General features: G+C 40.7%; 4 protein-coding genes across 4 annotated transcripts in view; 1 reads left to right on the forward strand and 3 right to left on the reverse strand.

Annotated features, from left to right (window-relative positions):
- The window catches only part of cyb5d2 (cytochrome b5 domain containing 2), a 592,339-nt gene that overhangs the window by 448,348 nt on the left and 116,957 nt on the right, over positions 1-27,034 (reverse strand). The window lies entirely within an intron of this gene.
- htr3a (5-hydroxytryptamine (serotonin) receptor 3A) lies at positions 2,003-8,782 on the reverse strand (the record flags this gene model as incomplete). The annotated part of the gene is made up of 9 exons (XM_080780881.1): positions 2,003-2,316; positions 3,497-3,733; positions 4,389-4,599; positions 5,811-5,971; positions 6,683-6,852; positions 7,187-7,296; positions 7,433-7,477; positions 8,067-8,230; positions 8,713-8,782. The coding sequence occupies 9 exons, from the start codon at positions 8,780-8,782 to the stop codon at positions 2,003-2,005; spliced, it is 1,482 nt and encodes a 493-aa protein (XP_080637007.1).
- Positions 12,082-20,199, reverse strand: htr3b (5-hydroxytryptamine (serotonin) receptor 3B; the record flags this gene model as incomplete). Its single annotated transcript, XM_080781099.1, has 9 exons — positions 12,082-12,356; positions 13,028-13,237; positions 14,728-14,938; positions 17,375-17,532; positions 18,249-18,418; positions 18,886-18,995; positions 19,249-19,293; positions 19,584-19,747; positions 20,166-20,199. 9 exons carry the CDS (start codon positions 20,197-20,199, stop codon positions 12,082-12,084), a joined length of 1,377 nt encoding a protein of 458 aa, XP_080637225.1.
- Positions 21,486-27,034, forward strand: part of usp28 (ubiquitin specific peptidase 28) — a 37,476-nt gene continuing 31,927 nt past the window's right edge. The window contains exons 1-5 of the mRNA XM_080780872.1: positions 21,486-21,665; positions 23,766-23,840; positions 24,739-24,841; positions 25,133-25,220; positions 25,599-25,761. Coding sequence (XP_080636998.1) covers positions 21,615-21,665; positions 23,766-23,840; positions 24,739-24,841; positions 25,133-25,220; positions 25,599-25,761 — 480 coding nt within the window. The 5' untranslated portion in view covers positions 21,486-21,614. The remainder of the gene's footprint in view (positions 21,666-23,765; positions 23,841-24,738; positions 24,842-25,132; positions 25,221-25,598; positions 25,762-27,034) is intronic.

The following is a 27,034-nucleotide window of genomic DNA, read 5'->3' on the forward strand; positions in this document are numbered from 1 at the left end:
GTAGAAGCAGTGGACCACCTCGTGTGTGTAATTAAATTGTACTTTAATAAGACTAATAGTCAAAGATACAATTGATATACTTCATTAATAATAATTAAATGTAATTCTCCGCAAAGGAGCCCATTTCTCTTGTGTTCAGCTCTGTGCTGTCCGCGGAGACCACCTCCAACAACTGCAGCCAGGTGTGCTAGATTTACTGCATTAACATACTCAACCATACAGATTGGTTAAAATAATATTTTATTAATTAAAATCAAATCAGCTTTAAGTGCAGAGGCAGAGACTCCAACTTGTTCAGAACATATTCATGTGGCTTAAAGAAGTAATTCACTCAAACAATGACTTACTTTCTATATACGCACCCCGCGAAGCCTTGAATTCACAGAGATTTTCTAAGAATAAAATCGCATTCCTAAGCCAATGATTTGATGACTGGCGATGACTGGCGGAATCTATCCAGTAGGAGACTCTACTGAGCAGCCACCCAGGTCAAATTATTGTCTAATTGATAGAAAAAGTACTCCTTTAACTATATGAAGTCTCTCAAGAAGCCTACAATAGTTCAGTAATCCAAAAAAATTATTACATTGTCACGCAAATTGTTTCACAAAAACGAATACATACTTCATTATATCAACAAAATACATATTGTTATTCAGATAAGAAACTTGAGACAGTTCTTTTGCCACCATCAAGAAAAAAACAAAATCCATAAAAAGCGGGGGAAAGTAATACTGTATTATGTCATCAAAAACATTAAATAAAGTCATAACTATACAATGTCCTCTTAATGAAGTTATAATATTGGACATTGGACAGTTTGACATGACTGTGTCAGTGTAAATTTATCTGGTGGAGATTTTGCTCTCAACTGAGCCTTTCTGGTTGATGGATCTAACCTCTCAAACCATATTCTGAGGCAACTTTCATGAAAATGACAGATCTAGATCATCTATTTTCAGTGATTTCAAGTGACTTTCTGTAGAATGTGTTTAAAGAAGAAATTACAGTACATATTACACAACAAGCAGCTTTGGTGTACAGCAGAGGTTATGTTATCTGAGTATAAAAGTGTTGAATGTTGTAGTTAGTATAAAAACACGCTATACGGTATGTATATGTATAGAGTTAATGTATTTGTAAATCAGACTAATTTCTTTCTTAAAATGATCACACCACACTGACACTAACAAGATCCAACACTGGGTCATCGACCTCTACCATCTCCTCCCAATGTGTTCTCTCAAGACCTCTTCATGTTCCCCTTCAATACAGCATGACATCGATTCATTGATGTTCCCATCTACTCCACGCTGATAATATTACAAATTAGTTATATTAAAACATTTATACCATTTGGTAGCCTTTGGTAACCAAATCACCTAGCAGTAGTTCCCAACATTTTCTGGATCAGGTCCCAAAAAGTGCACTTATAATTACAGTAAGTGCATGGTGTTACATTACAGTGAGGGAGCAGATGGTCAATACATTTGATTGCCACCCCTAATAGCAGCTGATTGTGCCTTTTGCCAGGTTTAGACCACATATTTGAAATGTGTGATATAAAAATAAATAAATAATAATATTACGTCAATAACGTCAACGGTAGTGCTGGATTTTGTGATTAATTACGTCAATAACGTCAACGGGAGTCTAAGGGATTTAAAACGTAACGTTTTGCCAATTATTTGGGGGCCCACTTGCAATATCCTCACTGTCCACCAGTGTGCTCCAGCCCACAGGTTTGGATTTGATGCCATTCATGTGCCTACTGTACATGTTTCATCATGGCTATAGATCCCCGGCCTAACCTAACCCGATCAATGTTAGCGCCATGTAGCTATACACGAGAGACAGATGCCCTAGCAGCCATTGCTGTGCTAGTATCATGTTTACAGCAATCTGAGAACCCATTGTCAAAAAATTAAGGAAAAACTGCGCCCTCTTTTCCTTTGAATTTGCCGTCAGTCGACAGGGACAGTATGCGGGACAGTGGTGCAGCTCAGGCGGTCTGCCACACGGACCACAGCGTGCCCAGTGTGATGGTGTAGGCCACCATGGCCACCAGGTACACCCGGAACAGCAGCACGTCCAGCACGTAGCCCACCTGCAGCCACTCCTTGGCGATCTCGTTGCACTTGTCCCTCTTCTCCAGGAAGTGGCGTATGGTGGTCACCTCCTGCAGGATGTTGTCCATGACGGGCAGCGCGGGGTCCCGGGACGGAGCCAAGCCCAGCAGCCCTCCTTCTCTCTCGCTGTGGAGGCTGCCCCCTCCTCGGCCCCCCAGCTCACATGTGTGATGGTGAGAGCACGGAGCTGTGGTGTGAACCATGGCAATGCAAAGGTTAGAATAGTTTTGAAGTTTTCATTTTTGTTTAGTTTTAGTTCGTTCTTGTATGTCTAATTATTTTTTTTTTAGAGCGGATTTGCTAGTTTTGATTGGTTTGAAAATGCTATTTAGTTTTAGTTATAGTTTTAGTTTATATTCGTTTTGGTGTTAGTTTTAGTTTTTTTATACTTTGCGTTAGTTCTTGTCATGTGCCAGATTGAATAGGCAAGTATTGTGTAATAAAAACGTAACAAAATATAGCATTTCAAAATGTATTCAGTTACAGATGAAGTTGGCGGCAACTGTCCACAAACTAAAACTAAGGGCATTTTGTCTATAATTTCATTTTGTTTTATAAACACACAATACAGTTTGACTTAGTTATAGTTTTTGATTTTTTTATTGTAGTTTTTATTTAGTTCATTTTTTATTTTTTATTTTTTTGTTTTCATTATTTCGTTATAGCAATGACAGGAAAACTTGCATATATTTTGTGTGGCATTTTACCCTGTTAATTGTTTGTTTAATATTATATTGTTAGCAGAGTTAACATCTCACTGCACATACTTGTATGAGCGAGTGACTAATATAACCTCTTGAAAACTTTAATCAATTCTGAGTCTCCAAAAGTAAATACCGTAATAACCTGTCCAATTTCCACACTCTTCTCTCTATGCCTAACATATAGTTCCACTGGTCTCTGGTATGTGGGCTCGTATATAAAGCCTCAGGGAGCTGAACGCCCCTGCCTTACATAGTTCCGGGTCACCCTTGGGCAAGGTGTGGCACCCGTATGCCTCCCCCATCAGGGTCACGAGACTACTGCCTTGTAGTGAGGCCCTGCAAGGTCAAAGGCTAAGGGACCTCCCATGAATAGAAAAGGGTGTCTGTAGAAGTTGTGCTCTCAGTACACATTTAGCAAACGACGATGATCTTGAAGACCCAATCTGATTGCACCAGGGTTAACTGACTACGTGGCCGGTTAAGACTGATATGACGTTAGGGGACTTACGTGGCCGGTTAAGACTGAGGTTAGGGTTAGGGTTAGAATTTCGAATTTCTCCTTAGGGTTAGAGAGTTAAAATTGAGAATTTCTCGGAAACGCCACAATATAACATTTAGCGCTGGAGACGGTTGCGGTAGCATTCAATGCTCTGATTAATTTACCTGGCCCAAAATTGTTGTCTTTGTAGCGCTCAAGGTCAGAGGAGTCGGAGGACAGCATGGAGCACAGACGGTGCTTCTTGTGGATGCAGAAGAGGATGGGGGCTCTCTCCAGCACCAGGTGCTTGACCCATTGGGGCACGGGGGGCTGCAGGTCCTGCTTGTGCACCAGGCGCACGATCAGAACCGTTTCTGTCAGGCTGATGACCAGGAGAGCCATGCACACCACAAAGTACACACCTATAGGAAAGGTGAGTTATAGGAGTCGCATCATTATGGGGTCCGCCAGGGGTCCGTTGAGGGCGTCCCGCAGGGGGTCCCCAAGTAAATTGATTGATAGCTAGGAACAAAATGGACACTTACGGTTTGGTTCATTTGGTTCCATTTGTACGAGTTAAATTACCACTGAGGATTGTATAATGTAGTTTTTGGTCCCAGATATACAGTATATAAATATCAAGGGTTGGTCACTGCTCACGGGGAATAGAGACAAAGTTTTACAACAACAACAAAGTAATGCCTAAGCTAAGTTTTTGTTTGGTTGCATAGATAGAAAATAAAACAAATCAGCAAAACTGTTTCTGCAGGCATAACCCATTACACCTGAAGCCGATTCTAAAAACGCCTTCAAACCTAACCTAAGGTTTCTGAAACCTTCAAATTCTTATTCAAAATTTAAATAATAATAATTATGTTTCAAGACCCTCAATATAGATGCAAACCGACGAGCATGCAGCCTGATATATAATGTGGTCGTATGACGATGTCACGTGCTGAAAATTGCAGAACCACACAAGCTCAGTGAGCTTGTGTAGATCTGCTATTGTATTTTCGGCACACTCCACGCGGCGGGTTCTAAATGAAGCGTGTAGCATGATGCATCTCATGGCCACACCTATCAGTGGGGTTCCGATGGCCGTGGCGGGCAGCGTGTCGGACACGATGATGAGGAAGACGGAGTAGCCCAGCAGGAGTGTGATCTTGAAGGACACCCTCTCTCCGCTGTCGGGAGGCAGATAGAAGCCCACCACATCCATCACCATCAGGAAGATGCTGGGCAGCAGCAGGTTCACAGTGTAGAACAGAGGCCTCCGTCGGATCACCACCTATACAAGTTGCAGTTGTATTGACAGAAAAGATTTAGTTTTCTGGTTTCTTGGGCTTTTGTTATGCCTTTATTGATAGATACAGCAGTCTGACAGGAAATGGTGAGAAAGAGATGGGGAATGACACGCAGCAAAGGCTGTCGGGATCGGGAGTCGAACCTGCAACACGCTGTCAGGCGGCACCAGCAGCCTAGGTGCCCAGACGGCTATACACCAGCCGTCTGGCCCCGGGCCAGTTTTTGATTTCTTTTTTTGTGTTCCTTTTTGGCTATTTTTCTGTTCTTTTCCTGTAGCCTATAAATGTTAAGGCATACTTTATTATTCCCTTAGGGGATATTTGTCCTCTGCATTTAACCCATCCTTAACTACTTTAGGAGCAGCCAGTGCAGCGCTCAGGGAACAACTCCAGTTGTAATGGCAGTACCTTGGTCAAGGACACTAGCAGGAGTATGTACTTAATATGCATGTCTTTTGGTTTTGGAGAAAACCAGAAGTACCCAGAGGAAACACAACTGAACACGCAAACTCCACTCAAAAAGGCCACCGCCACCAGGGATGGAACCCAGGACCTTCTTCCTGTGAGGCAACAGGGCTAAACGTTGTGCCACCATGCTGTCCCTATAGCCATTACTTTTTCAGAAAATGGGGAGAGAAAGAAAATTGTGAAGTTTACCAAAACTAACGCTAAAGAAAGAGACGTCCTTGAAATGTTGTAATTGTAGACAGTACACATACAAAATAATGTGTTGTGGGTGCCTGATTGTTTTGGAAGTTGGAACCAATGAGTTGGAACCAAGATCATTTGGTTAGAGTTTTGGTCAGATGTGCAATATGGTTAGAAAGTTTAAGAAAATTAAGTCCAGGCATCGCAAAATACCTCACCCAATTCACCCAAGTCTTCCATTACAAAATGTTGTGTTCATAGGCTGTTGGTCATGTATAATGTCTGATCTTGTCTTTGCTCAACATAAGCCGTAGACGTGGGTTCATTTTTAATTTAATCTTGTATTCCTTTCCCTCTACAATTTTCATACATTGCTGTAAGAAATCCTTTCTCACAGCAAAGTATGAAAATTGTAGAATTCCCTTCCAAATGTTTCTGAACAGAGAAATCGTGGCCGTCATAATCGCAAACAGAAAACATTTGATAAATTGTACAAATAGTGTTTCTTTCTTTCTTTTTGTTCTTGTAATGCACACGATGTACTTACATGGAACTTCATCTCTGCATAGGAGTCTACGTTGTCCAGGCTGAAGGACTTGTATTTGGACAGAATGTGGAGGAGCTCCCACTCCCCCTGGTTCATGAACAGACTCTTGTCTTCACTGAGTTCTTCAGGGCTTCTCATCAGGGTGATGTTGATGTCATTAACTACATGTTGAAGGCATCACCATTATGTTGTTTTTAATTTGAAAGAAATCTATCTATCTATCTATCTACTGTATCTATCTATCTAGTATGGAGCATTTTTTTAATATAACAACGAAGTATAATACAGGGTTATTAATAGACTTTTGAATGATCGACTATTTTCCTGATTAACCAAAATTTGGTTAATCAGGAAAATAGTCGATCATTCAAAAGTCTATTAATAACCCTGTATTATACTTCGTTGTTTCACATTGGTGGCCTACAGAAATAGTGAAAATGGCCAATTTGCAAGCCCTAAGCTTGAAATGATCATGAGATATTATCTGAGTATTATCGTACAGGACCGTGCAATTGCATATGGCTTATCGGCCTTGCAATGAAGCAACATATCAGTGGTTTGCAGAAGCGTATAATGTTAACGTTTCTTCTCTGTCGTTTTAATTGAAATGTAAATACGTTTCATAATTATTATTGGATACTTTGTCAGTGGTTATTGTGCAGTGTTGATTTACAAACTTGCCAGCATTCCATTCCATGGGAAGAATCATTACTGTAGCCATTTCTATTCTTACAACACGAACGATTAAATACATTTGAGCAGGGACTTTAGTTTACATATACAGTAGTGTTGGAGGCAGACTATTCTCAAACATAATTATAGCATGTACACTTTTATTTAATTGTTTTTAATAGTGAAATTGTTTATCTTACTGGTGTGGAGCCAGCTCTGGAAGGTGAGGCTACACTTCTGAACGTCAAAGGGGAAGTTGTAGATGTTTAGAGTGCAGGCAGTCACCACTTGGATGGGTTTGTAATTGCGCACCAGTCCGTCATGTGTCACATACACATAGGGAATGTCGGGAGACTTCCCAACATCTACACTGCAGAAAGAATGAGAGGAGTCACAACACAAATAATTGGAGGAATAAAACTCAAATTAAAAAGGGGAAGAAAAACAAATCCTATGGGGGTCCCTGGGCAGCAAATACATTTCTGATGGGGTTCCACAGAATAATGCATATCTCTGCTGTCGGGAAGAAACCACCTAACTCCAACACACAGACATAAAGGGTCTCAAAAATGGAGTGGTTTCCTCCCGACAGCAACGATACCATTTTGGGGGTTCTGGCCATGAAAATGTTTGAGGACCACAGGTCTTAGATAGCATTGATGCAAGATCAACGCTTAACAAGAACAATGATGTTCTGTACTTACAACTCATTGATGAGGATGTCAGGGACCCATACGTTAGCGGTGGGTATAGACACCTGTTTGACCTCGTCAAAGTCCTCTGGGTTCCACACCAGGAACTCGTCAGTCCATGCCTGACATGTTCGCAAGAATCAGCGAAAGGTGAGCAGTATAGCAGTTGGAAATTCACCATAATTATACAGTTCAGGCAGCAGTTACGAATGCAACATGTAATTCTTTGGTGAAATTGTGACATGTTATTGATCCTACCTGTCTGTACCATATATAGGTTGTCAGCACCTGGTTCTTTTCATCCTGTATAGTGGTAAACCAGGACATAATTAACACTTCTGTGAGCGTGAGCGCACACATGCACACACAAATGCACTCACTCACACACATGCAAGCACGCACACAATCGCATACAATACATACACGTCTGTGTGTATGTATTGTCTGTGTGTATTGTTTTGTGTATGTATTGACCGTCACACACGGTCGTTTGTGGATGTGTCAATACAGTACACTTAGAACAGGAGTGTGTTTATATTACCTTAATATTATTTCAATAGAGGAATAACTGGGATAATTGGGTATATTGCATGAATATAGTTATTACTACAAAGGTAAAGAATTGGAAGTTGGAACATAAATAATATATTGTATTTGTCATTTGTCATAGTTTTAGTTATTTTACTTTACTGGAGTATTTTCAGTAGCCTATATACTACATTCCATCTACAAGCTCTACAAACTCATTATATTATAGGGTACTAGGGTACTTTCTACTTTTGGTAGCCTATTGTAAGTACATTTTCACACCAATTTATTCAAGTAAATTTAGAATTTTGACTTAATAAATATACCCCCACCCCTGTTGTGCAGTATATTTAACTTAACTTACCACATTGAGGATAGAGTAGACCATGAGGTCTATTGCCACCATGGTGGACATGCGCCAGTCTCTCACAGGTCGAACTCCCTTCTTATAGCCGGCACTCAGAAACTCAGAGAGACGCACCAAGGTGGCGTTGCCAAACCGACCGGCGCTGCCGCCAAGTTTCTTCACTAGAAAGACATTTATAGAAAAAGCATGTTATTAATTTTGTAAACAATTTTAAAAAGCACTGGGGAAAATGCAGGTTAATAGAAAGTGTGACAGTAATTGTGAAATGTGAAATTTATTGGATGCAACTTTCTGCATTTTTACATTTTAAAATACTGAAAATAGCTGATCTACAAGCTCACTGTAATGTTATGACAACATTTAATTAGAACATTGTAGTGATTGGCTATGCTTTGCAATTAATTACTGCATTGGATGCACCTGTAACGGCTCTAATGCTGCCACTATAGTGAACCTGCAGAAAGGTTGAATTAAAAGCACTGGTTGTCTTGTCTGACCATCATTGCAGTGAACAATTAATTCAAAAGGAGGAACACTATATACTACAGCTCTGCTATTTTCACTATACTGTTCTGTGCGTTGAAACTTGGAGATATTTGGAGAGACAGCGAGATCTCGCCCCTCCTGGATTTTAAGTTTGTACCTGTACAAGCCTGCAGTGCGCCTGGAAGCAGCAGGAACGCTAGCGCTGTCCATGGTGCTGAAGTCCTCATTGTACAGTTTCTTTATTTTCCGGTTTATAGAATTTGAGCGCTTCGACCATGCAGCTGTAAAGATGACCGTGAACTTCCGAGTCCCGATATCCTCCTCACTCAGTAGCGTTTGCTCTGCTGTCACGGCACACTAATGTAGCTGAAAATATGTTAATGGCTGCATGGCCAGATGATCTGGCCCAGATCGAATGTCAAGAGGCAGTGTGGTCAATTGAAAGTCATATTGCATGCGTGCAGTGGTGGAAAGTATTAAGTACATTTACTTAAGTACTGTACTTAAGTACAATTTTGAGGTATTTGTGTTTTATAGGCTACTTGAGTACTTCGAATTTCCAATACTTTTACTTATACTCCACTACATCTCAGAGGCAAATATTGTACTTTTACTACACTACAATTATTTGGAAACTCTTGTTGCTATATATAGTTACTTTGTAGATTTTGATTATTATTACAGAACATACACCTCAGCCCTATATACATTTCATTTGAAAATAGCCGATCTACAAGCTCTTGAAAACTTGAAATGGGATATTCTGCATAATGACTACTTTCTACTTTTGGTACTTTAAGTATAGCTACATTTTTGTCAAGAGTGCAATTTTTAAGTGGAGATATCCATCACCTAGACTTACACAATAGGCAGTATTATCCCACAGGACCTTGTAAAAACCATGAACGTGTCTGTGTGCATGGTTGTATGCACACACACACACACAAGGACCCTCAGTTCCTTGAGGAGGTTCAAAATGGACCTTTACAGGTCTGTAACTCTGACAGTTGACAAGAGGCATGATGCAGTATTACAGTAAAAACAATACAAACTGTAGCCTCGACTGTCTGTGTCTGACTGTCTGTGTCTGATGAAAGCATCTGTGAGCACACGACGTAAGCTTGGCAAAGCATGTCAATTAAATGCTTCCAAAATATTTCCATTCAAAGGCACCAGGCATTAAAGTTGTGTGTTGTTGACTGACATGCCGTGCTTATGAAAAATATGTTTTTTTTTTTCATTGAAAGCGGCATAAAGCAGGTACACAGTTATATCGACATAAAACTGCTGTGAGTTTACTGTCATTGTATTTTTTCAACAAAATATACACAACATTTGTCGTTTGGCTCATGTTGACAGAATAGCTGCAGCAGTGGACCAGCTGAATCTGTGTGATGTGCAGTTGGCTGCAACAAAAAGAGATTTGTATCTTTAATTAAATTAAATAAATATTATGTTATCATCAATTTGTGCCATGAAATTGGTTTAAAAATGCTGCCACGTGCACTTATCAGTTATACCTCATGCAGCAGATAACACATGGATGGACATGGACCATAAACAGCTATACTCTCATCTCTTCTATCTTAAGTCCTGCTCCACAATAACTGTTAATAAGATCCTCTGGAGGCCTGAACGCCTAGTGATGTAATGGAAATTGCATTAATATAGATCACGCTATACTGTAGACATTTAACGCGCCTCGGATTTATTTCAGTCAACGGGGAATAAACACACTTACAGACGATGAGCTTTAAATGGACATTTATTGATCTGTTGGAAGAAAATCAAAGAAAATAAATTAGACAACAAAGTGACACGTTGTGAGCTTATAGATCTGCTATTTTCACTAGGTTGGGTCTTATAGATCTGCTATTTTCACTAGGTTGGGTCTTATAGATCTGCTATTTTCACTAGGTTGGGTCTTATAGATCTGCTATTTTCACTAGGTTGGGTCTTATAGATCTGCTATTTTCACTAGGTTGGGTCTTATAGATCTGCTATTTTCACTAGGTTGGGTCTTATAGATCTGCTATTTTCACTAGGTTGGGTCTTATAGATCTGCTATTTTCACTAGGTTGGGTCTTATAGATCTGCTATTTTCACTAGGTTGGGTCTTATAGATCTGCTATTTTCACTAGGTTGGGTCTTATAGATCTGCTATTTTCACTAGGTTGGGTCCCGGGCAAAAATCTAATTTCCCTTTTAGGTCACAGGCTAAAACGTTTGGGAACCACTGGTGTAATGTAATGGGCCATGAGCAGCAGAATGCATTGGTGATTCTATTCTATTCTGCATCGCAAACCATACCATGTCGGAGGGGGTGAGCAGAGCGAATGGCACCATTCCAGGAATGCATCACCCACTCTGCAACCATCACTTCACGCTACATCAGGCTTACTCCAATGCTAGTACACTGGTTCCCAAACAGTGGGTCGGGACCCATTTGTGGGCTGCAGAAACATGTTTATGGGTCACTTTATTTTTTTGGTTTCCTACATTTCGTTTTTAATATCATTTAAAAGCATTTACAGAAAAAAAACACTCCTGAAAAAAGCATTGAAAACAGTTTTTCAGTAATTTCAGGAAGAGAATTCCCTAAATTAGAAAACAACTGTTTTAGAAGTAGTATGATCGTAGATGGTTATTTTCACTAGTTTGGGTCCCGGGCAAATGTCTAATTTCTCTTTTGGGTCACGGGCTAAAAAAAACACTAGGCTAGTATACTGTTACTGTCAGGCAGAAACCTTCTACGTTACAACCCCCCCCCCCCCCCCCCCCCCCCTAAGTATGCCCTACACGTCTTCCTATATGGTGTACACAAATAGCCGATCTACAAGCTCTTGGCACGGTGCGTGGTGAGTTGTGACTAAATAACAACTACATTAGTTCCATTGAAACACTTTTTATTTTTCTTTCACAGGATGTCCACAATAAATACTTTCTTTTAAACACTTAAACCCTATGTACTTCATCATTGAATAATGAAAATAGCCTACAGTATATACAAGGAACAGCTGTTATAGTAATGGATATGTCGAGCAATGGTTTATTATACGCAATGCCTGCAGCCTTAAGTAAAAGGTGAATTGAGGTGCCCTTTTAAACAACAACATAAATCATAGACTGTGTTTTGTTTTTCTGAACTTAAGACCTGTTACATAACCTCACAAATCCCACATTGTATTTTGTTTTTCTGAACTTAAGACCTAAGACCTCTTAAAAAACTTTATATATCACATATTGTGTTGTTGTTTTTTTTAGACCAACAAGCAGTTTCCACTGATACAAAGTGTTGTTCTTTTCATGCCGTTTGTGATGTTGCCACTGCGGTCAGGCAGTGGTGTAGACTTTTAGACATTTTACATTTTGAAATGGGACATTCTGCACAATGAGAACTTTCACTTACGTACATTAAGTATAGGCGATGTCAACACTATACTAACAGAGTATACTTCTACATTTGCAGTATTGACACGTTTTCTAAAGTAAAACATGTGAGTATATACTTTTTCCACCACTCCACTCAGGCAGAGCTCCAGCTGAGCCAGAGCAGCAGCAGGGTACAGACGTACACCCCGAGAATGAGCAGGTAGACCCGGAACAGGAGGAGGTCCAGCCTGCTGCAGAGGGCCAGCCAGTCGGACTGGTAGGAGTCCTGGCTCTCGTCCTGGCAGAGGGAGAGGCGCAGGGACACCAGCTCCTGATGGAGCGACTCCAGGCGGCTGCAGGGACCGTCTGGCAGCTCGCTCGTCAGGGACAACAGGTCCTCCCTCGGCGGCGGAAGGTCAAACTCATAACCTTTGGAGACGAAGAGGATAAAAGCACGGATTAAAGTTGTCAGTCGCCAAGAAAGACTGATTTCACTCATTTGGATCCATAGAAGTCAGTATGTCTTCTATAGAAGTGTGTCCTGCACCAGAAATAGGCCATCTACAAGCTTACAACGTTGTAAGCTTACGTTGTAAGCTAGATATAGCCTATAGCCTATCATTCGTTTTTTCAGCCTTCCAAGAAAACCCTAATGATCTCAGATAATGCCTCAATCTGCAGTTTTTTCAACTGGTTCGCTATATGGCTACCAAAACATCATACTTTTACATATTAAGTGTGCGGGACACACGGCGCTAGTGTGTGGTGGCTCCTTTCACGCTGTTTCACAAATTACATATTAGGACTTCAGTCGTGAGATGTTATTTTGCTTTAATCCATGGGATATAATGGGAAGCTCATTTGATGATTGTGCACATACGTACACTACAATCTGCAGCGTAGGTGGCATTTTGGCAGAAACGTGACTGCAAACAAAAACTGATTTCTTTACAAAAATGTAACAATCTGTGTATATCGGCAGAAATGTCTTCAAATTGAATCAGTTATTTGAAGCTGATTAACCGCTTCCAGTCCACCTTGTGTGACTCGTGCTCATATTTTGATATAAGCTATCAATCAGTGAATCAGTGTTTCCTCACCCGCAGACTGGGTGATGTCGTCCAGGGTTCTAGTGGAGGTGAAGGCACTCTGCATGAAGCTGTGACTGAGGGAGCCGTACTTGTCCAGCAGGTACGCAGACACGGACAACTGCTGCACCTCCTTCTCACTGTGGTGCAGCAGCTTCACCACCACGATGGACTTGGCCAGGCTCAGCATCAGTAGAGCCATGCACATGGCAAAGAACACACCTGGAGCATGGTAAACACCACACACACACGCACGCACACACACGCACGCACACACACACACACACGCGCGCACACGCACACGCACGTACACAAAAGCAGTGGTGATATTTCTTATTTTGCTTAAGGGGACAAAGGGAACAATACCACAATGTGGAAATACTCTGTTACACTTACAAGTGAAAAGTCCTGCATCAAAACTGTTACTTGAGTAAAAGTACAAAGTATTGGCATAAAAGTACACTTTAAGCAAACAATTACATTTTCAACTGGCCCTAGAAAAGTCTTCTAAGCTTGACACCAGAACTACCGGTATATGTGTTGATGATTTCCTGTATCTTATTGTATGTATGACCACAATAGCCCTTAAGGCTTTTTATGTTATCCTTTTGCAAACCTGTTTTCAAACCGCCCATGTATTATACATTATCAGTGAAGCAAGTGGATTTATTTACTGGGCATATTTTCAGAACCATTATAATACAAAACTCCATTATGCAAACGGAATGAAAATGGACATATTTGGTGATAAGAAAAATACACCTTTTCTTTCCTTGGGGAACACAGTGCCACTCCACTTTCAAGAGATGTATATTATGTTTTCCTTTCACTTTCAAGGCCATGTAAACAGGCCAGTGAGGCCACTGTCACAACAAAGGTTTGAGAGACTATCACAGTTTCCATGCCAAAACATTTTGCTGTGCTTAACGCTGCTATCAGACATATTTAAAATGATACAATACACCAGGAAAAACTACAGCTTTGGAGATAATAAATAAAGCAACGCTTTAAAATATTTCACACCTCAAAAATGTATGACTGAGTGGATTTCAACCTTTTTCATATCACCCATAATTTATTCCGCATTTGAGCCACGGACCACCATGAGACCTCATCAGACCCCAAATTAAATATAATTTTGTTGTCATTTCATAAATTGCAGAATTCCATATACTGAATTGATTTTGGCTACCAATGACCATAGGTCATGCAGGCAAACGTTGATCAAAATAGCAATTCTTCTATATTCTCTAATTATGTAGACATCTTTTAAATTAAGCAATGCAGATGTTTAACAATAATTTAACTCTTGAGAGTGTAAAATGAAACCAAATGAACCCGGGGCCGTAAGCCCATTTGGTTTCATTTTAGGCTCTCAGAGATAATTATAAGGGTCCATTTGGTTACCAACTCTTCATAATTTAGCTGGGGACCACCTGGAACCCTCTCAAGGACCACTGTGGTGGTCCCCGGACCACTGGTTGAAAACTACTGGTCTATTGTGTTCATTAGCTCTCTGGTCCATACTCATAGCCTTCTTCTGCTTCGATTCTGACCTGCATATATACTGGTATATACATAGGTCAGAATCGAAGCAGAAGAAGGCTATGGACCAGAGCTATGTGTTCATATAACATAATTGGCCGTTTGTGTGTTTAATTTCTGTCTTTTACCAATGTGGAGCCCTACATGTAGGCCTCCTCCTACTGTACCTATGATTGGAGTTCTAACGGCGACAGCGGGCATCTCATCCATGAGGTTGACTCTGAAGACGGTGTAGCCCAGCAGGATGGTGATCTTAAAGGCGATACGCATGCCGCCGTCCGCAGGCAGGTAGAAGCTCATCACGTCCGCCACCATGAGGAACAGGCTGGGCAGCAGCAGACCCACCACGTACAGCAGGGGGCGCCGTCGGATCAGCACCTGAAGCACATGCAACAGAGATGTGGTGAGCCAATCATTATTGACATGTTCTTTTTATAACCACTTAAACTCTATAGGCCTAGTGTACAAAGGCTAGGCTTACCCCCTCATCTTCGCAATACCGATAAGCATATTTACAACACATTTACAACATAGAAAATGTTGAATAATTTTTTTTAACATATTCAACATATTCATTGTGTCCTTGGCATTAAAATGTTTGAGAACCACTGAAGTAGGCAACCCTAAAAATAAGTCTATCTTTCAGCTGAATAAACAGCAGCCAAGCCATCTCTCTGAAGACACCACCCACCCCCCCCCCCCCCCACACACACACACACACTACCCCGCACGCACGCGCGCGCGCACACACACACACACACACACACACACACACACACACACACACACACACACACACACACTCCCTCTCTCTCTCTCTCTCTCCACCTGCAATGGGCTGGGAGCCCATTTTCCTCAGGCACTAACAAGAACTCCATTGATCAGGCAACCACTGAGACAGTCTCATTATTGCTCTTCTATCTCCCTGTCAATGCCTCTCTCCTCTCTTTTTTACATGCCACAAACAACCTTTAGCCTCATCTTTTAGCATTTACCCTGCGCACTATAGCCCCGATCCATGAAGGTCCAAGGCAGCCAATTGCTTTATGGCACAGCATGGGGGAGTGAACCCCCATGGATGGTCACAGCTTAAAATTCTCTGTCAATAAAGTAACCTCAGCTGTCACTTGTTGCAGTTACAGGGGCTCACTGGGATGGGGGGTAGTTCACATAATCGTTCTTAACCTGTGGGGGGGGGGGGATTTGACAGTGAAGTGACAATTTAAGGAACTGTAAGACCAATGGCTCTGCAGGGCTTACTTACTTAAGACCTTTTTAATACCTCTCAACTAAACAAAAAGAAAGAAAGAGAAGACAAAGACCATTACTGCATCAAAAGTAATCAACAAACCATAGCCTATACCCTACTTTAAAAACTGGTCGAACATTGGCCAAATTGTCAACGGCTTGCAACGAGCCCTTGTGAGCTTGTACATTCGGCTATTTTCATATATTATTTATCTGTGGAACGGTCACGGTCTTAAAAGGTTGAGAACCACTGGCTTATAGCACTACACCTCAGCTGGAAAAAAGGGGAGAGAGAAAGAGAGAGAGAGAGAGAGAGAGAGAGAGAGAGATGATTTAGAGATCATCACACACACACACACACACACACCACTCAGTTGAAATGCTCCCTGCGGTGTGTTTATGTCATAATATGCCAGTCAGCCTGGATATACAATAGACTGACTCAGCAACAGCTGAGAAGACAATTCCATAGCTGCCACGTTGACACAGATAGTTTAACCTTACTTCCTACTGTAGTTCCTACTCACAGGTGTTTACTATTGAACAATAGCAGCACCCTGACTCCGTTTGACATGAATGCAACACAACCTTAAATAGTGTGTCATCGGTAACAACATCTTTTTATGAAGTAACATTACACGACTATTTGTGTCGGTGTGGCTGACGTGAAAGATGTCTATCCAGTGAGGCAATGAGAGTCCTTCTACAGTCCTTGGCCCAACCTAAACCATGATGGTCCCACTTTCTGTAACAATATTCATCATTATATCGAGAGTTATATGGACATTTTCTCCAGGTGTCCACTGCCCACGTCAAGTCTCACTAAACATATTGATGTGACATGCATTGTTTTTTTCCTTAATTCCTCTTGAAAATCTATTATTTACAGATGAGAGACAGATGAGGAAGTACAGATTAGGCCACTGGTTCTCAATGTGGGGTTAAGGGACCACCAGGGGTCCTTGACGTTTTAGGCTACACCCTCAACACTTTTTCTGGCTGGTACGGCAGGAATAGGCAGTGGTGTAAAGTAACTAACTACTGTAAGGACATTTACATAAGTACTGTCCTTAAGTACTTGCCTTGTACTTTACTTGAGTATTTCCAATTTCCAATACTTTTACTTCTACTCCAATACATCTCAGAGACAAATATTGTACTTTTACTCCACTAGATGTATTTGAAAACTTTAGTTACTTTAAATTGTAGATTTTGATTGTTATTACAAAACATACATTAACCATGACTTCAGCCCTACATTTCGGACATTTTGAAAATAGCCGATCGACAATGCGTCGCGATGCTCTGCATTGTGAGCTTTTTTTATATAAGATTTTTATACATTTGAAAACCTGAGACGAGACATTCTGCATAGTGAGTACTTTCTACTTTTGCTACTTTACGTACATTTTCATGCCGATACTTTTGTACTTTTACTCAACTCAAGTACATTTAGAATTCTGAACTTTTACTTGTAATGGAGTAGTTCTACATTGCAGTATTGATATACTTTAACTTTTCCCACCACTGGGAATAGGTTGAGAATGAAATGGGTGTAGTACACACGTTGAACTGGATCTGAGCGTAGTCGATGTCTCCCTGGTGGAGGCGCCAGTAGCGAGACGGTAAGGATAACAGCTCCCACTCGCCGTCGTTCATAAACTCCCTTTTATCATTGGCGATGGTGTCCGCGCTCCTCCACAGAGCCAGGTCGATTTCACTCACTAATGGAGGAGGGATGGAAGGGAAGGATGGAGGAGAAGAGAGAGAGACAGAGAGAGAGAGAGAGAGAGAGAGGTGCAGACTTGAATATCTGATTGAGGCCTTTTGTAGACGACAGATCTCCATCCAAACACACACTATCTGTATGGATAAAACATTGTGCTCTAATCACGTTTTTAATGATCAGCAGTGGTTCTGAAAGTGGGTTCCGGGGAAATCCGGCCCCCAGCGGTCCGTTGAGGGGGTTCCATGCCCAGGGCGTCGCCTCCCAGTAAAATTAGTTAATAATGTATATCGGTTTAACCTCTTCAACTTAGACTTTGGCTGTAAATCCCTGCCACCAAGGGCCCTATTTTTGTCAGTGCTATAAATCCCTAAACTCACAATTGGTTGATTTAGATCGTCCGCTAGTTGAACAATTTTAATGTTTTTCAATAGTAAAAATGGCAAAAAGGTTTAGGGATAAGGCGTTTAGCACTGATGAAAATAGGGCCCCAAATCTTCTCAGATGGGGGTCAGCAGCAAATACATAGGCTATATACATGTGGCTGTCCTGGACATGAAAACTGTGAATTTGAGAAACACTGATGTAGAGTTAAGACTTAAGAGTTTAGCTTTAAAAAATAACCTCAAAATCTAAGGTAGGAAAGGAAATGTATTTAAACAATATCATCCACATCTAGCCTACTACCCTCATTCCACAAAAAGGTTAGAAGACCTGAGTGCAGCCAGCTGCGGAAGGTGAGGGTGCAGTTCTGCTTGTCAAATGGGAAGGCGTACATCTCCAAGTTGCAGGCCAGCACCGCCTGGATGGGCCTGTAGTTCCTCACGGAGCCGGAGGAGTTGACGTAGACGTAAGGGATAGGAGGGGACTTCCCCTCGTCCACACTTGAAAACAGGGACAGATCAGAACATGACACTGGACAACAGGAATCAAATTGCTTGTTGTCCATGCAACTGTATGGGGCAATCTTAAAGTTACAATATAATATGTTCTAGAGTTAGACTTTAATAATAACATGTTAAAGCAGCATTTACAGCTCTTCTACCCCGGATTTGAACCTTGTTTCCTGAAGTACTGACATTGTTGCCATCGAGCCGGCCTGCTTGCTCAGGGGATACATTGAATCTTGACCATCAGGTCAAACATTTAGTCAGATCCATGTGAGACATGAATGACATCTAAATGTCTCTATAGAAGAGCAGGGAGACCAAATACAACCACCCCAGTTGTATAGCGGTATATTCTATTTACATATACAGATTGGAACAAATTAAATTTGATTCATTAAAACGTTTAACTATTATCTAATATCTGATGACATGTTTTCTGACAGCAATCAAGGATTTCTTACAATTCGCTGACAATAACATCAGGTACCCAGATGGCATCAGATGACAGTGAGATTTCAGTGATTCCATCGAACTCCTCTGGGTCCCACACCAGGAACTCATCCGTCCAGATCTGAGAGGGAGAATATGTTGATCCACGGCATAATTATGTTGTAATTATTACCATTTCAGACTGATTTATACTTCAGTCGCATGGTCCCTATCCTAAACACGTCGCAATAGGCGAACAGGCGAAAATGACCTATCTACTGATTCTGATTATCATTACTTGTGCACTGTTACTCAAGCTAATTTGATTACCAGACTTTTACTTCTTCTTCATTGTATTATTGATACTTTTACTTAAGTAAAGCAGTGAGACCTACCTGTCTATACCAGATGCTTGCGGTCACACTCTGGGTCTTTCCATCCTGAGAAAGATATCGGCCAAATTAGCTTATATAATTTTGAAATACACATTGAAAACTGTTTAGACAGACATATTTGCAACACTTTCTCCACTGACTGTAGATCGAAGACTGACTGTGATTAGCAATTCCTCACATGCCTTGTTTTGAATGGAAACAGAGAATTGACCCGTTTGTGGTTCCTGACCATGATACTGACCATGATACTAACATGATACTAAACATGATACTGACCATGCACTGACATGATACTGAACATGATATTGACATGAATTAGATGAATGTAAATGTACCACATCAAGGACAGACTGCAGAATAAGGTCTATGTAGACCGTGGTGGGACTGGTCCAGTCCTGAATGGGTCGAACCCCACAGTCATATCTCCTCAGCAGGGTTCTGGTCAGCTGGTTCAGGGCTGACCTCTTGGGCTTCTCTGGTACAGATTCAACCAGAAGGGCTAAAAGGGGGGGGGGGGGGGGGGGGGAAGTCAAAATGATGCATTTTGTTTGTTTGTTTGTCACCAAATAGGAAACCTGTGAATGTGCCTAAACCTCCACTCTAAATCAGTGTTTTGTGGCAGCCATTTGGCTGCTTAAGGTCAGATGAGTGTCGGCATGCATTTTCTGAGCATGTTTATTTTAATGAAGAATCTATTGATTGTGTTCTGGTTTCGATCAATGTTACTAATGTATATATACTTTAAGTTCCTATCGCTACCACAATGACAACTAATTTGTCAAGGTTTTAAGGAAAAATTGCCATGGCATTTTAACTATCTATACTATCAATGTTTTCACAATTATAATAATAATATAGTTCATAGCATTTAGCAGAAATCAACCAGACAGCTCACAAGACAAGATGGAACGTCTCACCTTCCTGTAGCAACAGCAGCCAAATGAAAGACATCGCCGTGCGTTGGGTGCCGTAAAGATTTACCGTAGAGCTCTCCCAGGTCTTCTCTGTAAAGATAATATGTCTACTAGAATACACTCATTTGTACGTTAAAATGCGAAGAAATGCACATCATCTTTGCACAGTATAGAGCTCGAGCAGCAAATAAAAGCTGGAAAGTTTTGCCGGAGCTGAAATTGATTTACCATGGCTGTGGTAAGGTGATACAGTGATGGACTACACTGGAGAAGAATATCCCCCAGAGGTTTGGTTCATTACTGAACCTGATGAACACTTACAGTATATAACGTAGTAGGTACCAGTGGTGGGAAAAGTACTCACATCTTTACTTAAGTAAAAGTCTGGAATTCAAAATGTACTTGAATAAAAGTACAAAAGTATTGGTATCAAAATGTACTTAAAGTACCAAAAGTAGAAAGTACATGCAGAATGTCTCATTTCAAGTTTTCAAATGTATAATTTATTTTTGTTGTAGATCGGCTATTTTCAAATGGCAAAAATTGACATAGGTCGGAAGTGGGTAATGTACTGTATGTTTTGTAACAATTATCCAAATCTACAAAGTACTAAAGTCTTTAAATAGTGGAGTACAAGTACAATATTTGGATCTGAGATAGTAGAAGTAAAAGTAGTGGATATTGGAAATACTATACCTCAAGTAAAGTACAAATACCTCAAAACTGTACTTAAGTACAGTACTTCTTCTTGGTGATATGTTGTTTTGCTTTTGGATATCTGTTGGGTTTTTTTAACAGACTGTGAAGACGAATATCCTTTCGGGACAATACAGATTATTATTAAATGAATCAATTAGCTGTTATGTGATACTGAAGCACAATATTGCAATATTGAATATTGAAATACTAAATGTTAGTATTACAGAATATGTATTGAAATACTAAATGTTAGTATTACAGAATATAAACTGTCGCTGTGTGTGTGTGTGTGTGTGTGTGTGTGTGTGTGTGTGTGTGTGTGTGTGTGTGTGTGTGTGTGTGTGTGTGTGTGAGAGAGAGAGAGAGAGAGACGCAACTGTAGCGCCACCATGGCTTGGGATATCCGTGGATATGCACGACTAGATAGACTAGTATAGACTGTTGATTCAAAGGAAAAGAGGGCCCAATCTTGCAGAAGTTCATGGAGCTCTTAAAAGAGTATATCCTTGACTTATTATGATAGGCTCTAGCTGCGCCAATCACAGCGCAGCAGTGCGCACGCACGCAGAGTGCGGTCATTTCTTCCAGGCGCGTCTGTGATGCTGTCTTGTGTGTGCTGCACACTGCTGCTGTGCGTGTGTGTGAGTGAGGGGCTGTTTGACAGATGGAGTTGGTCTGACTCGAATAAGGGGCTGAAGGCATTTTTGTTTTGTTTAGATCTTTTTGTAAACGGCAAGAAGTTCGGTTTCAGCCATGAAAGTATATCAGAGCAGCAGTGCAAATGGGGATAACTCAACGAACGCGGTGAGCGCAATGGAAGCTGTGTGGAAGCACTCATTTAACAACAACAACTTTTGCGTTTGCGTTTGAATGCTCTAACACTAACCAAAACGACACTAGCTTCACCAACCCAACAACTTTGTCTATTTTTTCCCGTTTTTTTAGTTTTTGTTTGTTTTGTTTTGATTTGTTTTGTTTGTTTGTTTGTTTTTTGGAAAGTTGTGTGACACAATAAGGAGCTGGCTGTAGTCTAATTTTACATTTTAAAAGACTTACATGTAGGCTATGTGGCTAAAAACAGATACTCTTTTGTTTTCTGCTCTGTTGATTGATTCAGCAAACTATGCTGCTCTCTTGTAATTAATTAAGCAAATGAAATGATAGACCCGTTATTTGAATAGCCACTTTTTTATATAAACATATATATGTTTTATAGGCCTATATGGACATACAGTATAGGCTAGAGAAAGAAAAGAATATGGACATAAAACATGTCAATGTGTCAATGACACCTGGCTGAAATACTTTGACGTCATTCATACTGTCAAGTCCCTGCGGTTTGTGTCTGATGTGTGATGGACCCAATGTCAAACTTGTGTGTGTGTGTGTGTGTGTGTGTGTGTGTGTGTGTGTGTGTGTGTGTGCGCGCGCGTTTGAGTGAAACACCCACTGCCTTTGTCACTCAAGTGCGGTGGTGGCATGGTGAGTGGAATGATAAACAGAGGCCTGTGCTATCCATGTCAGGGGCTCAAAATAGAGGCTCACCCAGAGAGGTCTCAGCTCTGCACCCCCACCCCCCATATAAGTCTGTCCTGCATTCACTGTATGCTTTGCAGAAACGTGCACGCTCTTGCATGTGTGCACGTGACCGTGTGCACGTACCCCTGACCATGTCCACCTGCTGTTTGGGCTGCTCTTTATATATAGCCCTCCTCAACCCAGCAGGCCAGCAGGCCCATAATATGCTAATGTTGCTGGGTGTGTGAGTTCAAAACAGCTATACCTGACTTATTGTGACTGACACCTTTCTTCTCAGCTAGAAGAAGTGGGTGTTTAATAGTTTGACTGGCTATATAATAGAATATTAACATTCTTTATATAGCCTATTTGTGTAGCACTTGAAAAAATACAAACAAGATACGACTTACAACAGGAGAGATAGTCAAATATGAAATTGATTGGATGACCGATGAGTGATGACAAATAGATTTTAAAGTAAAAAAAGGTCTTTGCAGATTTGTACTGCTATGTGGATTAACTGATGTGCTCTAACATTTGAAACTTTGAAGAGGCTTCTAGACCTTTGTTGTTGCCATTGTTGTTGAATTAACTTTTAAGAATCCAGGACATGAGACATGGTTAGCCGGGTTACAACATTTTATCCTGGTTGTGGTTATAGGCCTACTTGGTAACCAATATCACACCTACAGTAGAGCGGTTGTCATTTCATACGATGGAGTCAGATGCCCAAAATAACAGATCAACAAGCTCACCGTGGATTTTCAGCGAGAACTCTCATCGTACAACTATAAATCAAGCTGAAGTTTGACTCGACCAATGAGACCAACCTGAAAATTCTTACCTTTTGCCGTTAAAAATACATATTTGTTGTATGGAAGCTACAAATTAACCTTAATGGAAGTTATATAATTATTATAGGGCAGGGGTCACCAATGTCGGCTTGTGGTGGTCATATTCGTCAAACTTTATTTTTGCCACAGACATATAGGACACAGTAGGCACGGACATACAAAATGATATTAGACCTAGCCCCTAAATGTTTACTAGTGGACTCCTGTCCTAACTGTCTTTATGCTTTATGCTGCACAAGTATTTCTGTATTTATTAAATCGGTGTCCTATACCTATTGTGAAGAAAACCCAGAGACTGGCAGGTCAGCCTCCGTACACTGGCTGTATACACAGCATGGTCCAAGTCTCTTCTGTGTTTGACATTTCAAAAATTGGGTCTTACGATTATAGTCAGTATCATGAATATAATAAGAACGTTTAAAAAAAGTATTTGCCACAGACATGGACAAGTCTCGTAATGTACGGAGACGGACACATTGATTACCCCTGTGCGGGACATAACGTTTGACTTCTTTTCCTTTTGTCTCCTCAGGGCCAAATGCTGCTGAACCAGTTGAGGGAAATCACCGGCATCCAAAACTCAGAAGTACTCCACAGGGCGCTAAGCGTAAGCCACCTCCATCCAAGGCACATTTATGGATCTTACACCCAGACTGTGGTCAAAGACATTCTTTGATCATCGTACCACTGTGCAAACACATGACTGCAGGCAGCAGCGTTACCTTCTGTTAACACAAACTGTTCCAAAACATGAAACCAAAGGAACAAAGCTCTAAATGAATGCCAAAACATTGCCTTGGGTGGCTGTATTGGCAGTGAAAGGGAGGCTTATTTTTGCAGTCATGTATTGTATACAGTATCTACATTTATACAATTTAGAGCCCCAAGTGTTAATTTAACTTAGATTGTGTGGGTATGCAGATGTATACTGAATATACAGATGTGATACTATACAATACATGCATAGTGAATAGACTTGTAAATTATACATACACCAATACTAATACAATAGTTGCCTTGTTGTTTCCAAGCGTACATTCAAGGTGATCTCAACAATTTCTCAATCTCTGTGATGGTTTTGTAGTTTAGGTTCTCTAAATCGTTTATATGTAGCCTAGTGGGAAATAGTATGTTCCCACAAGCGTATTTGGGTGCTATAAATTTAAGATATTATTATTATTACAAAAATCCCACCTGTGTGAAGTGAGGGGTGCTCTAATCATCGTACATCATCATCAAGAATGGTTCTGTGTGAGCAATGAGCACCAAAGATGTCATGTAAGGAGTTATCACTTCAGTTATTTGTGCACTTAATCTCGGTTTAGGATTTGTTTACTGTAGTGTAAAAACTGATCATGATAAACAAACGTTCATACGTTCACACTATTTCAACATTACTGGGATTTTTCCGATGCTGGGGTTCAAGTAACATCTATCATGGCAGGCTATACTCATCACATGAGGAACTGAAGAAAGGTTCTATCTCTATCTTGTATGACCATCAGGCCAGCCAGGGTGATATTGGCCATGCTGTTGGACTCTTGACCACACCCATTACGGAGGTTCAGGACCCCGGTGAACCACACGATGTCATCCCCAACGGAGAAGGTAGGAAGACACAGGAAAAAAATATATGTACATTTTGAACGATTCTTAAAATGATTTGAAGATAGTGTTCATTTTATAGCTTTAATGAAAAATCTATAGTAATTGCAACCATGTATACGTGGAACAGGAGTTAATTGATGTTTTTTTAATCCATAACAACTGAAGTATAGGTCGAATATCTATTCTATTGGGACTCAATGTTAAACAACAGTGGAACTATTCTATGCACTTGAGTGCACAAAATCAATTGTGTTGTTTTGGTCCTTTCTGTATTGTACGCTATGTCTATAGGCGTTCCGAAAGATGAACTCCAAGCTGCCATCGAGCTCAGCCTGCGGGAGTCCAAAAAGGCTCTGGAGGAAGAGAGAGAATATAACAGGTAATAGACCTTTATTGTGGTTGTTTGGGCTGTTAGGAAATTGTCATATGTACTTACTGTATACCAATAGTAATGGTAATGATGTATGTACAGTATGTATGATGATGTACATATGGTGTATAACGCTGTGGTGTTTAGGTGAGCCCTTACACTTTAAAAAGCTATGAGATGTTCGAAAAGAAGATCCCAAGCCATGAGTCATAGGAGTGCGAAAGTGAGACTTATTTTCGTTAGGCCTCTGAGTGAGAGTTCACACAATAATGCTTATAAACAGCATACATTTGGGGAAATCGATTCCTGGCTCCTTTATGCAAAATGGCCCCAAGATCAGTGATATGCAAAGTCCCCTTCATACCATGCAATATGATATCTTCCCAGGGCTCTGGAAGCCAGTGCTGAGGAGACCACGTCGAGAGTGAAGCGGAAGCGAAGTGAGGTCCAGAATGAGATATGCAGTCCCTCAGACTGGATCCGCATGGACGACTGGCCCGTGGGGATCCGCAATGTGGGCAACACCTGCTGGTTCAGTGCCGTCATCCAGGTAAAAGATGGGGAGGGGAAGGTGGTCCTTTATGGTGGAAGTCTTTTTTACAACATTATTATCCCACGATTGACGACTAGTCAGGGGGAGGAAGTTTAGAGACCAGGATATACTGCTGCATGTTTTTTGTGAGTGTACCTACCTACCCTAGGGGACACTGGGAGAACATGCAAACTCCACACAGAAAGAAAAGGAAATTTACATTCTTGATTCTTCACTGTAAAATGCATGGTAATCGCACACACACATTGGTCACAGAATTATCATTGTAGGTCATGATTTGACCCAACTGAGTATGCGAACACCAACACCTGTTCTAATAGTGTCTCACCGCTCGATTTGCATTTGTGGTTTAAAATAATTCCCTTACCCGGCTGTACACAAATATTTATAGTCAGTATAGTTGGAAGGGTTACAGTTGGCTGTAATGTCAGTAGGTCCAAGGGTACTGATACAGTACTTGTACGCAGCCAGCAAATGTCTCCCTGGCTCTTGCTGGTCTCTGTTAATGAGTCATGATTTTCTCCAGGGTCAGTTGTACTGTAGTTGGTGTAAAAGTGGTTCGATCCCAACGTTTTCTGGATCAGGGCACACTTAAAAATCTGGAAAGTGTTCACAATGGCTGCCGTGTTGTTAAAGGGTAAGACCACTTTTTTTTGAGGTTTGGGTTGTGTAGTTACTTTGCCATGATGCAACTCCAAATGTGGACAAGAAATAAGAAATAACTGCTCCAGTGATTAGAAATTGATAATTCAAAATATGCTCCTCATTGACTTACATTGTAGCTAAAACAGCTCTCAAAGTCACTCTTTTAGTACGTAAACAAACAGAAACAATGTTGATTCAGACAATATAGAGCATCACCAAAACTCATGTAGTTTTATTTTTTCATAAAAATGTTATCTTCCTGTTGATTTGTCCATTTTATTGGGAAGAAAACCCGGACTGGATCTGTGTATCCGGATCCAGATCTTCAAATAGTAAAATCAACAGGAATCTAACATTTTTATGAAAAAATAAAACTGCATGAGTTTTGGTGATGCTCTATATTGTCTGAATCAACTTTGTTTGTGTTTGTATACGTACTAAAAGAGTGCCTTTGAGAGCTGTTTGAGCTACAATGCAAGTCAATGAGGAGCATATTTTGAATTGTCAATTTCTAATCACTGGAGCAGTATTTTTTTATTTCTTGTCCACATTTGGAGTAGCATCATGGCAAAGTAACTACACAACCCAAACCTCAAAAAAAGTGGTCTTACCCTTTAAGTGGTCA

The sequence above is a fragment of the Protomyctophum bolini genome (assembly GCF_963924005.1).
Source record: "Protomyctophum bolini genome assembly, chromosome: 13".
NCBI lineage: Eukaryota > Metazoa > Chordata > Actinopteri > Myctophiformes > Myctophidae > Protomyctophum > Protomyctophum bolini.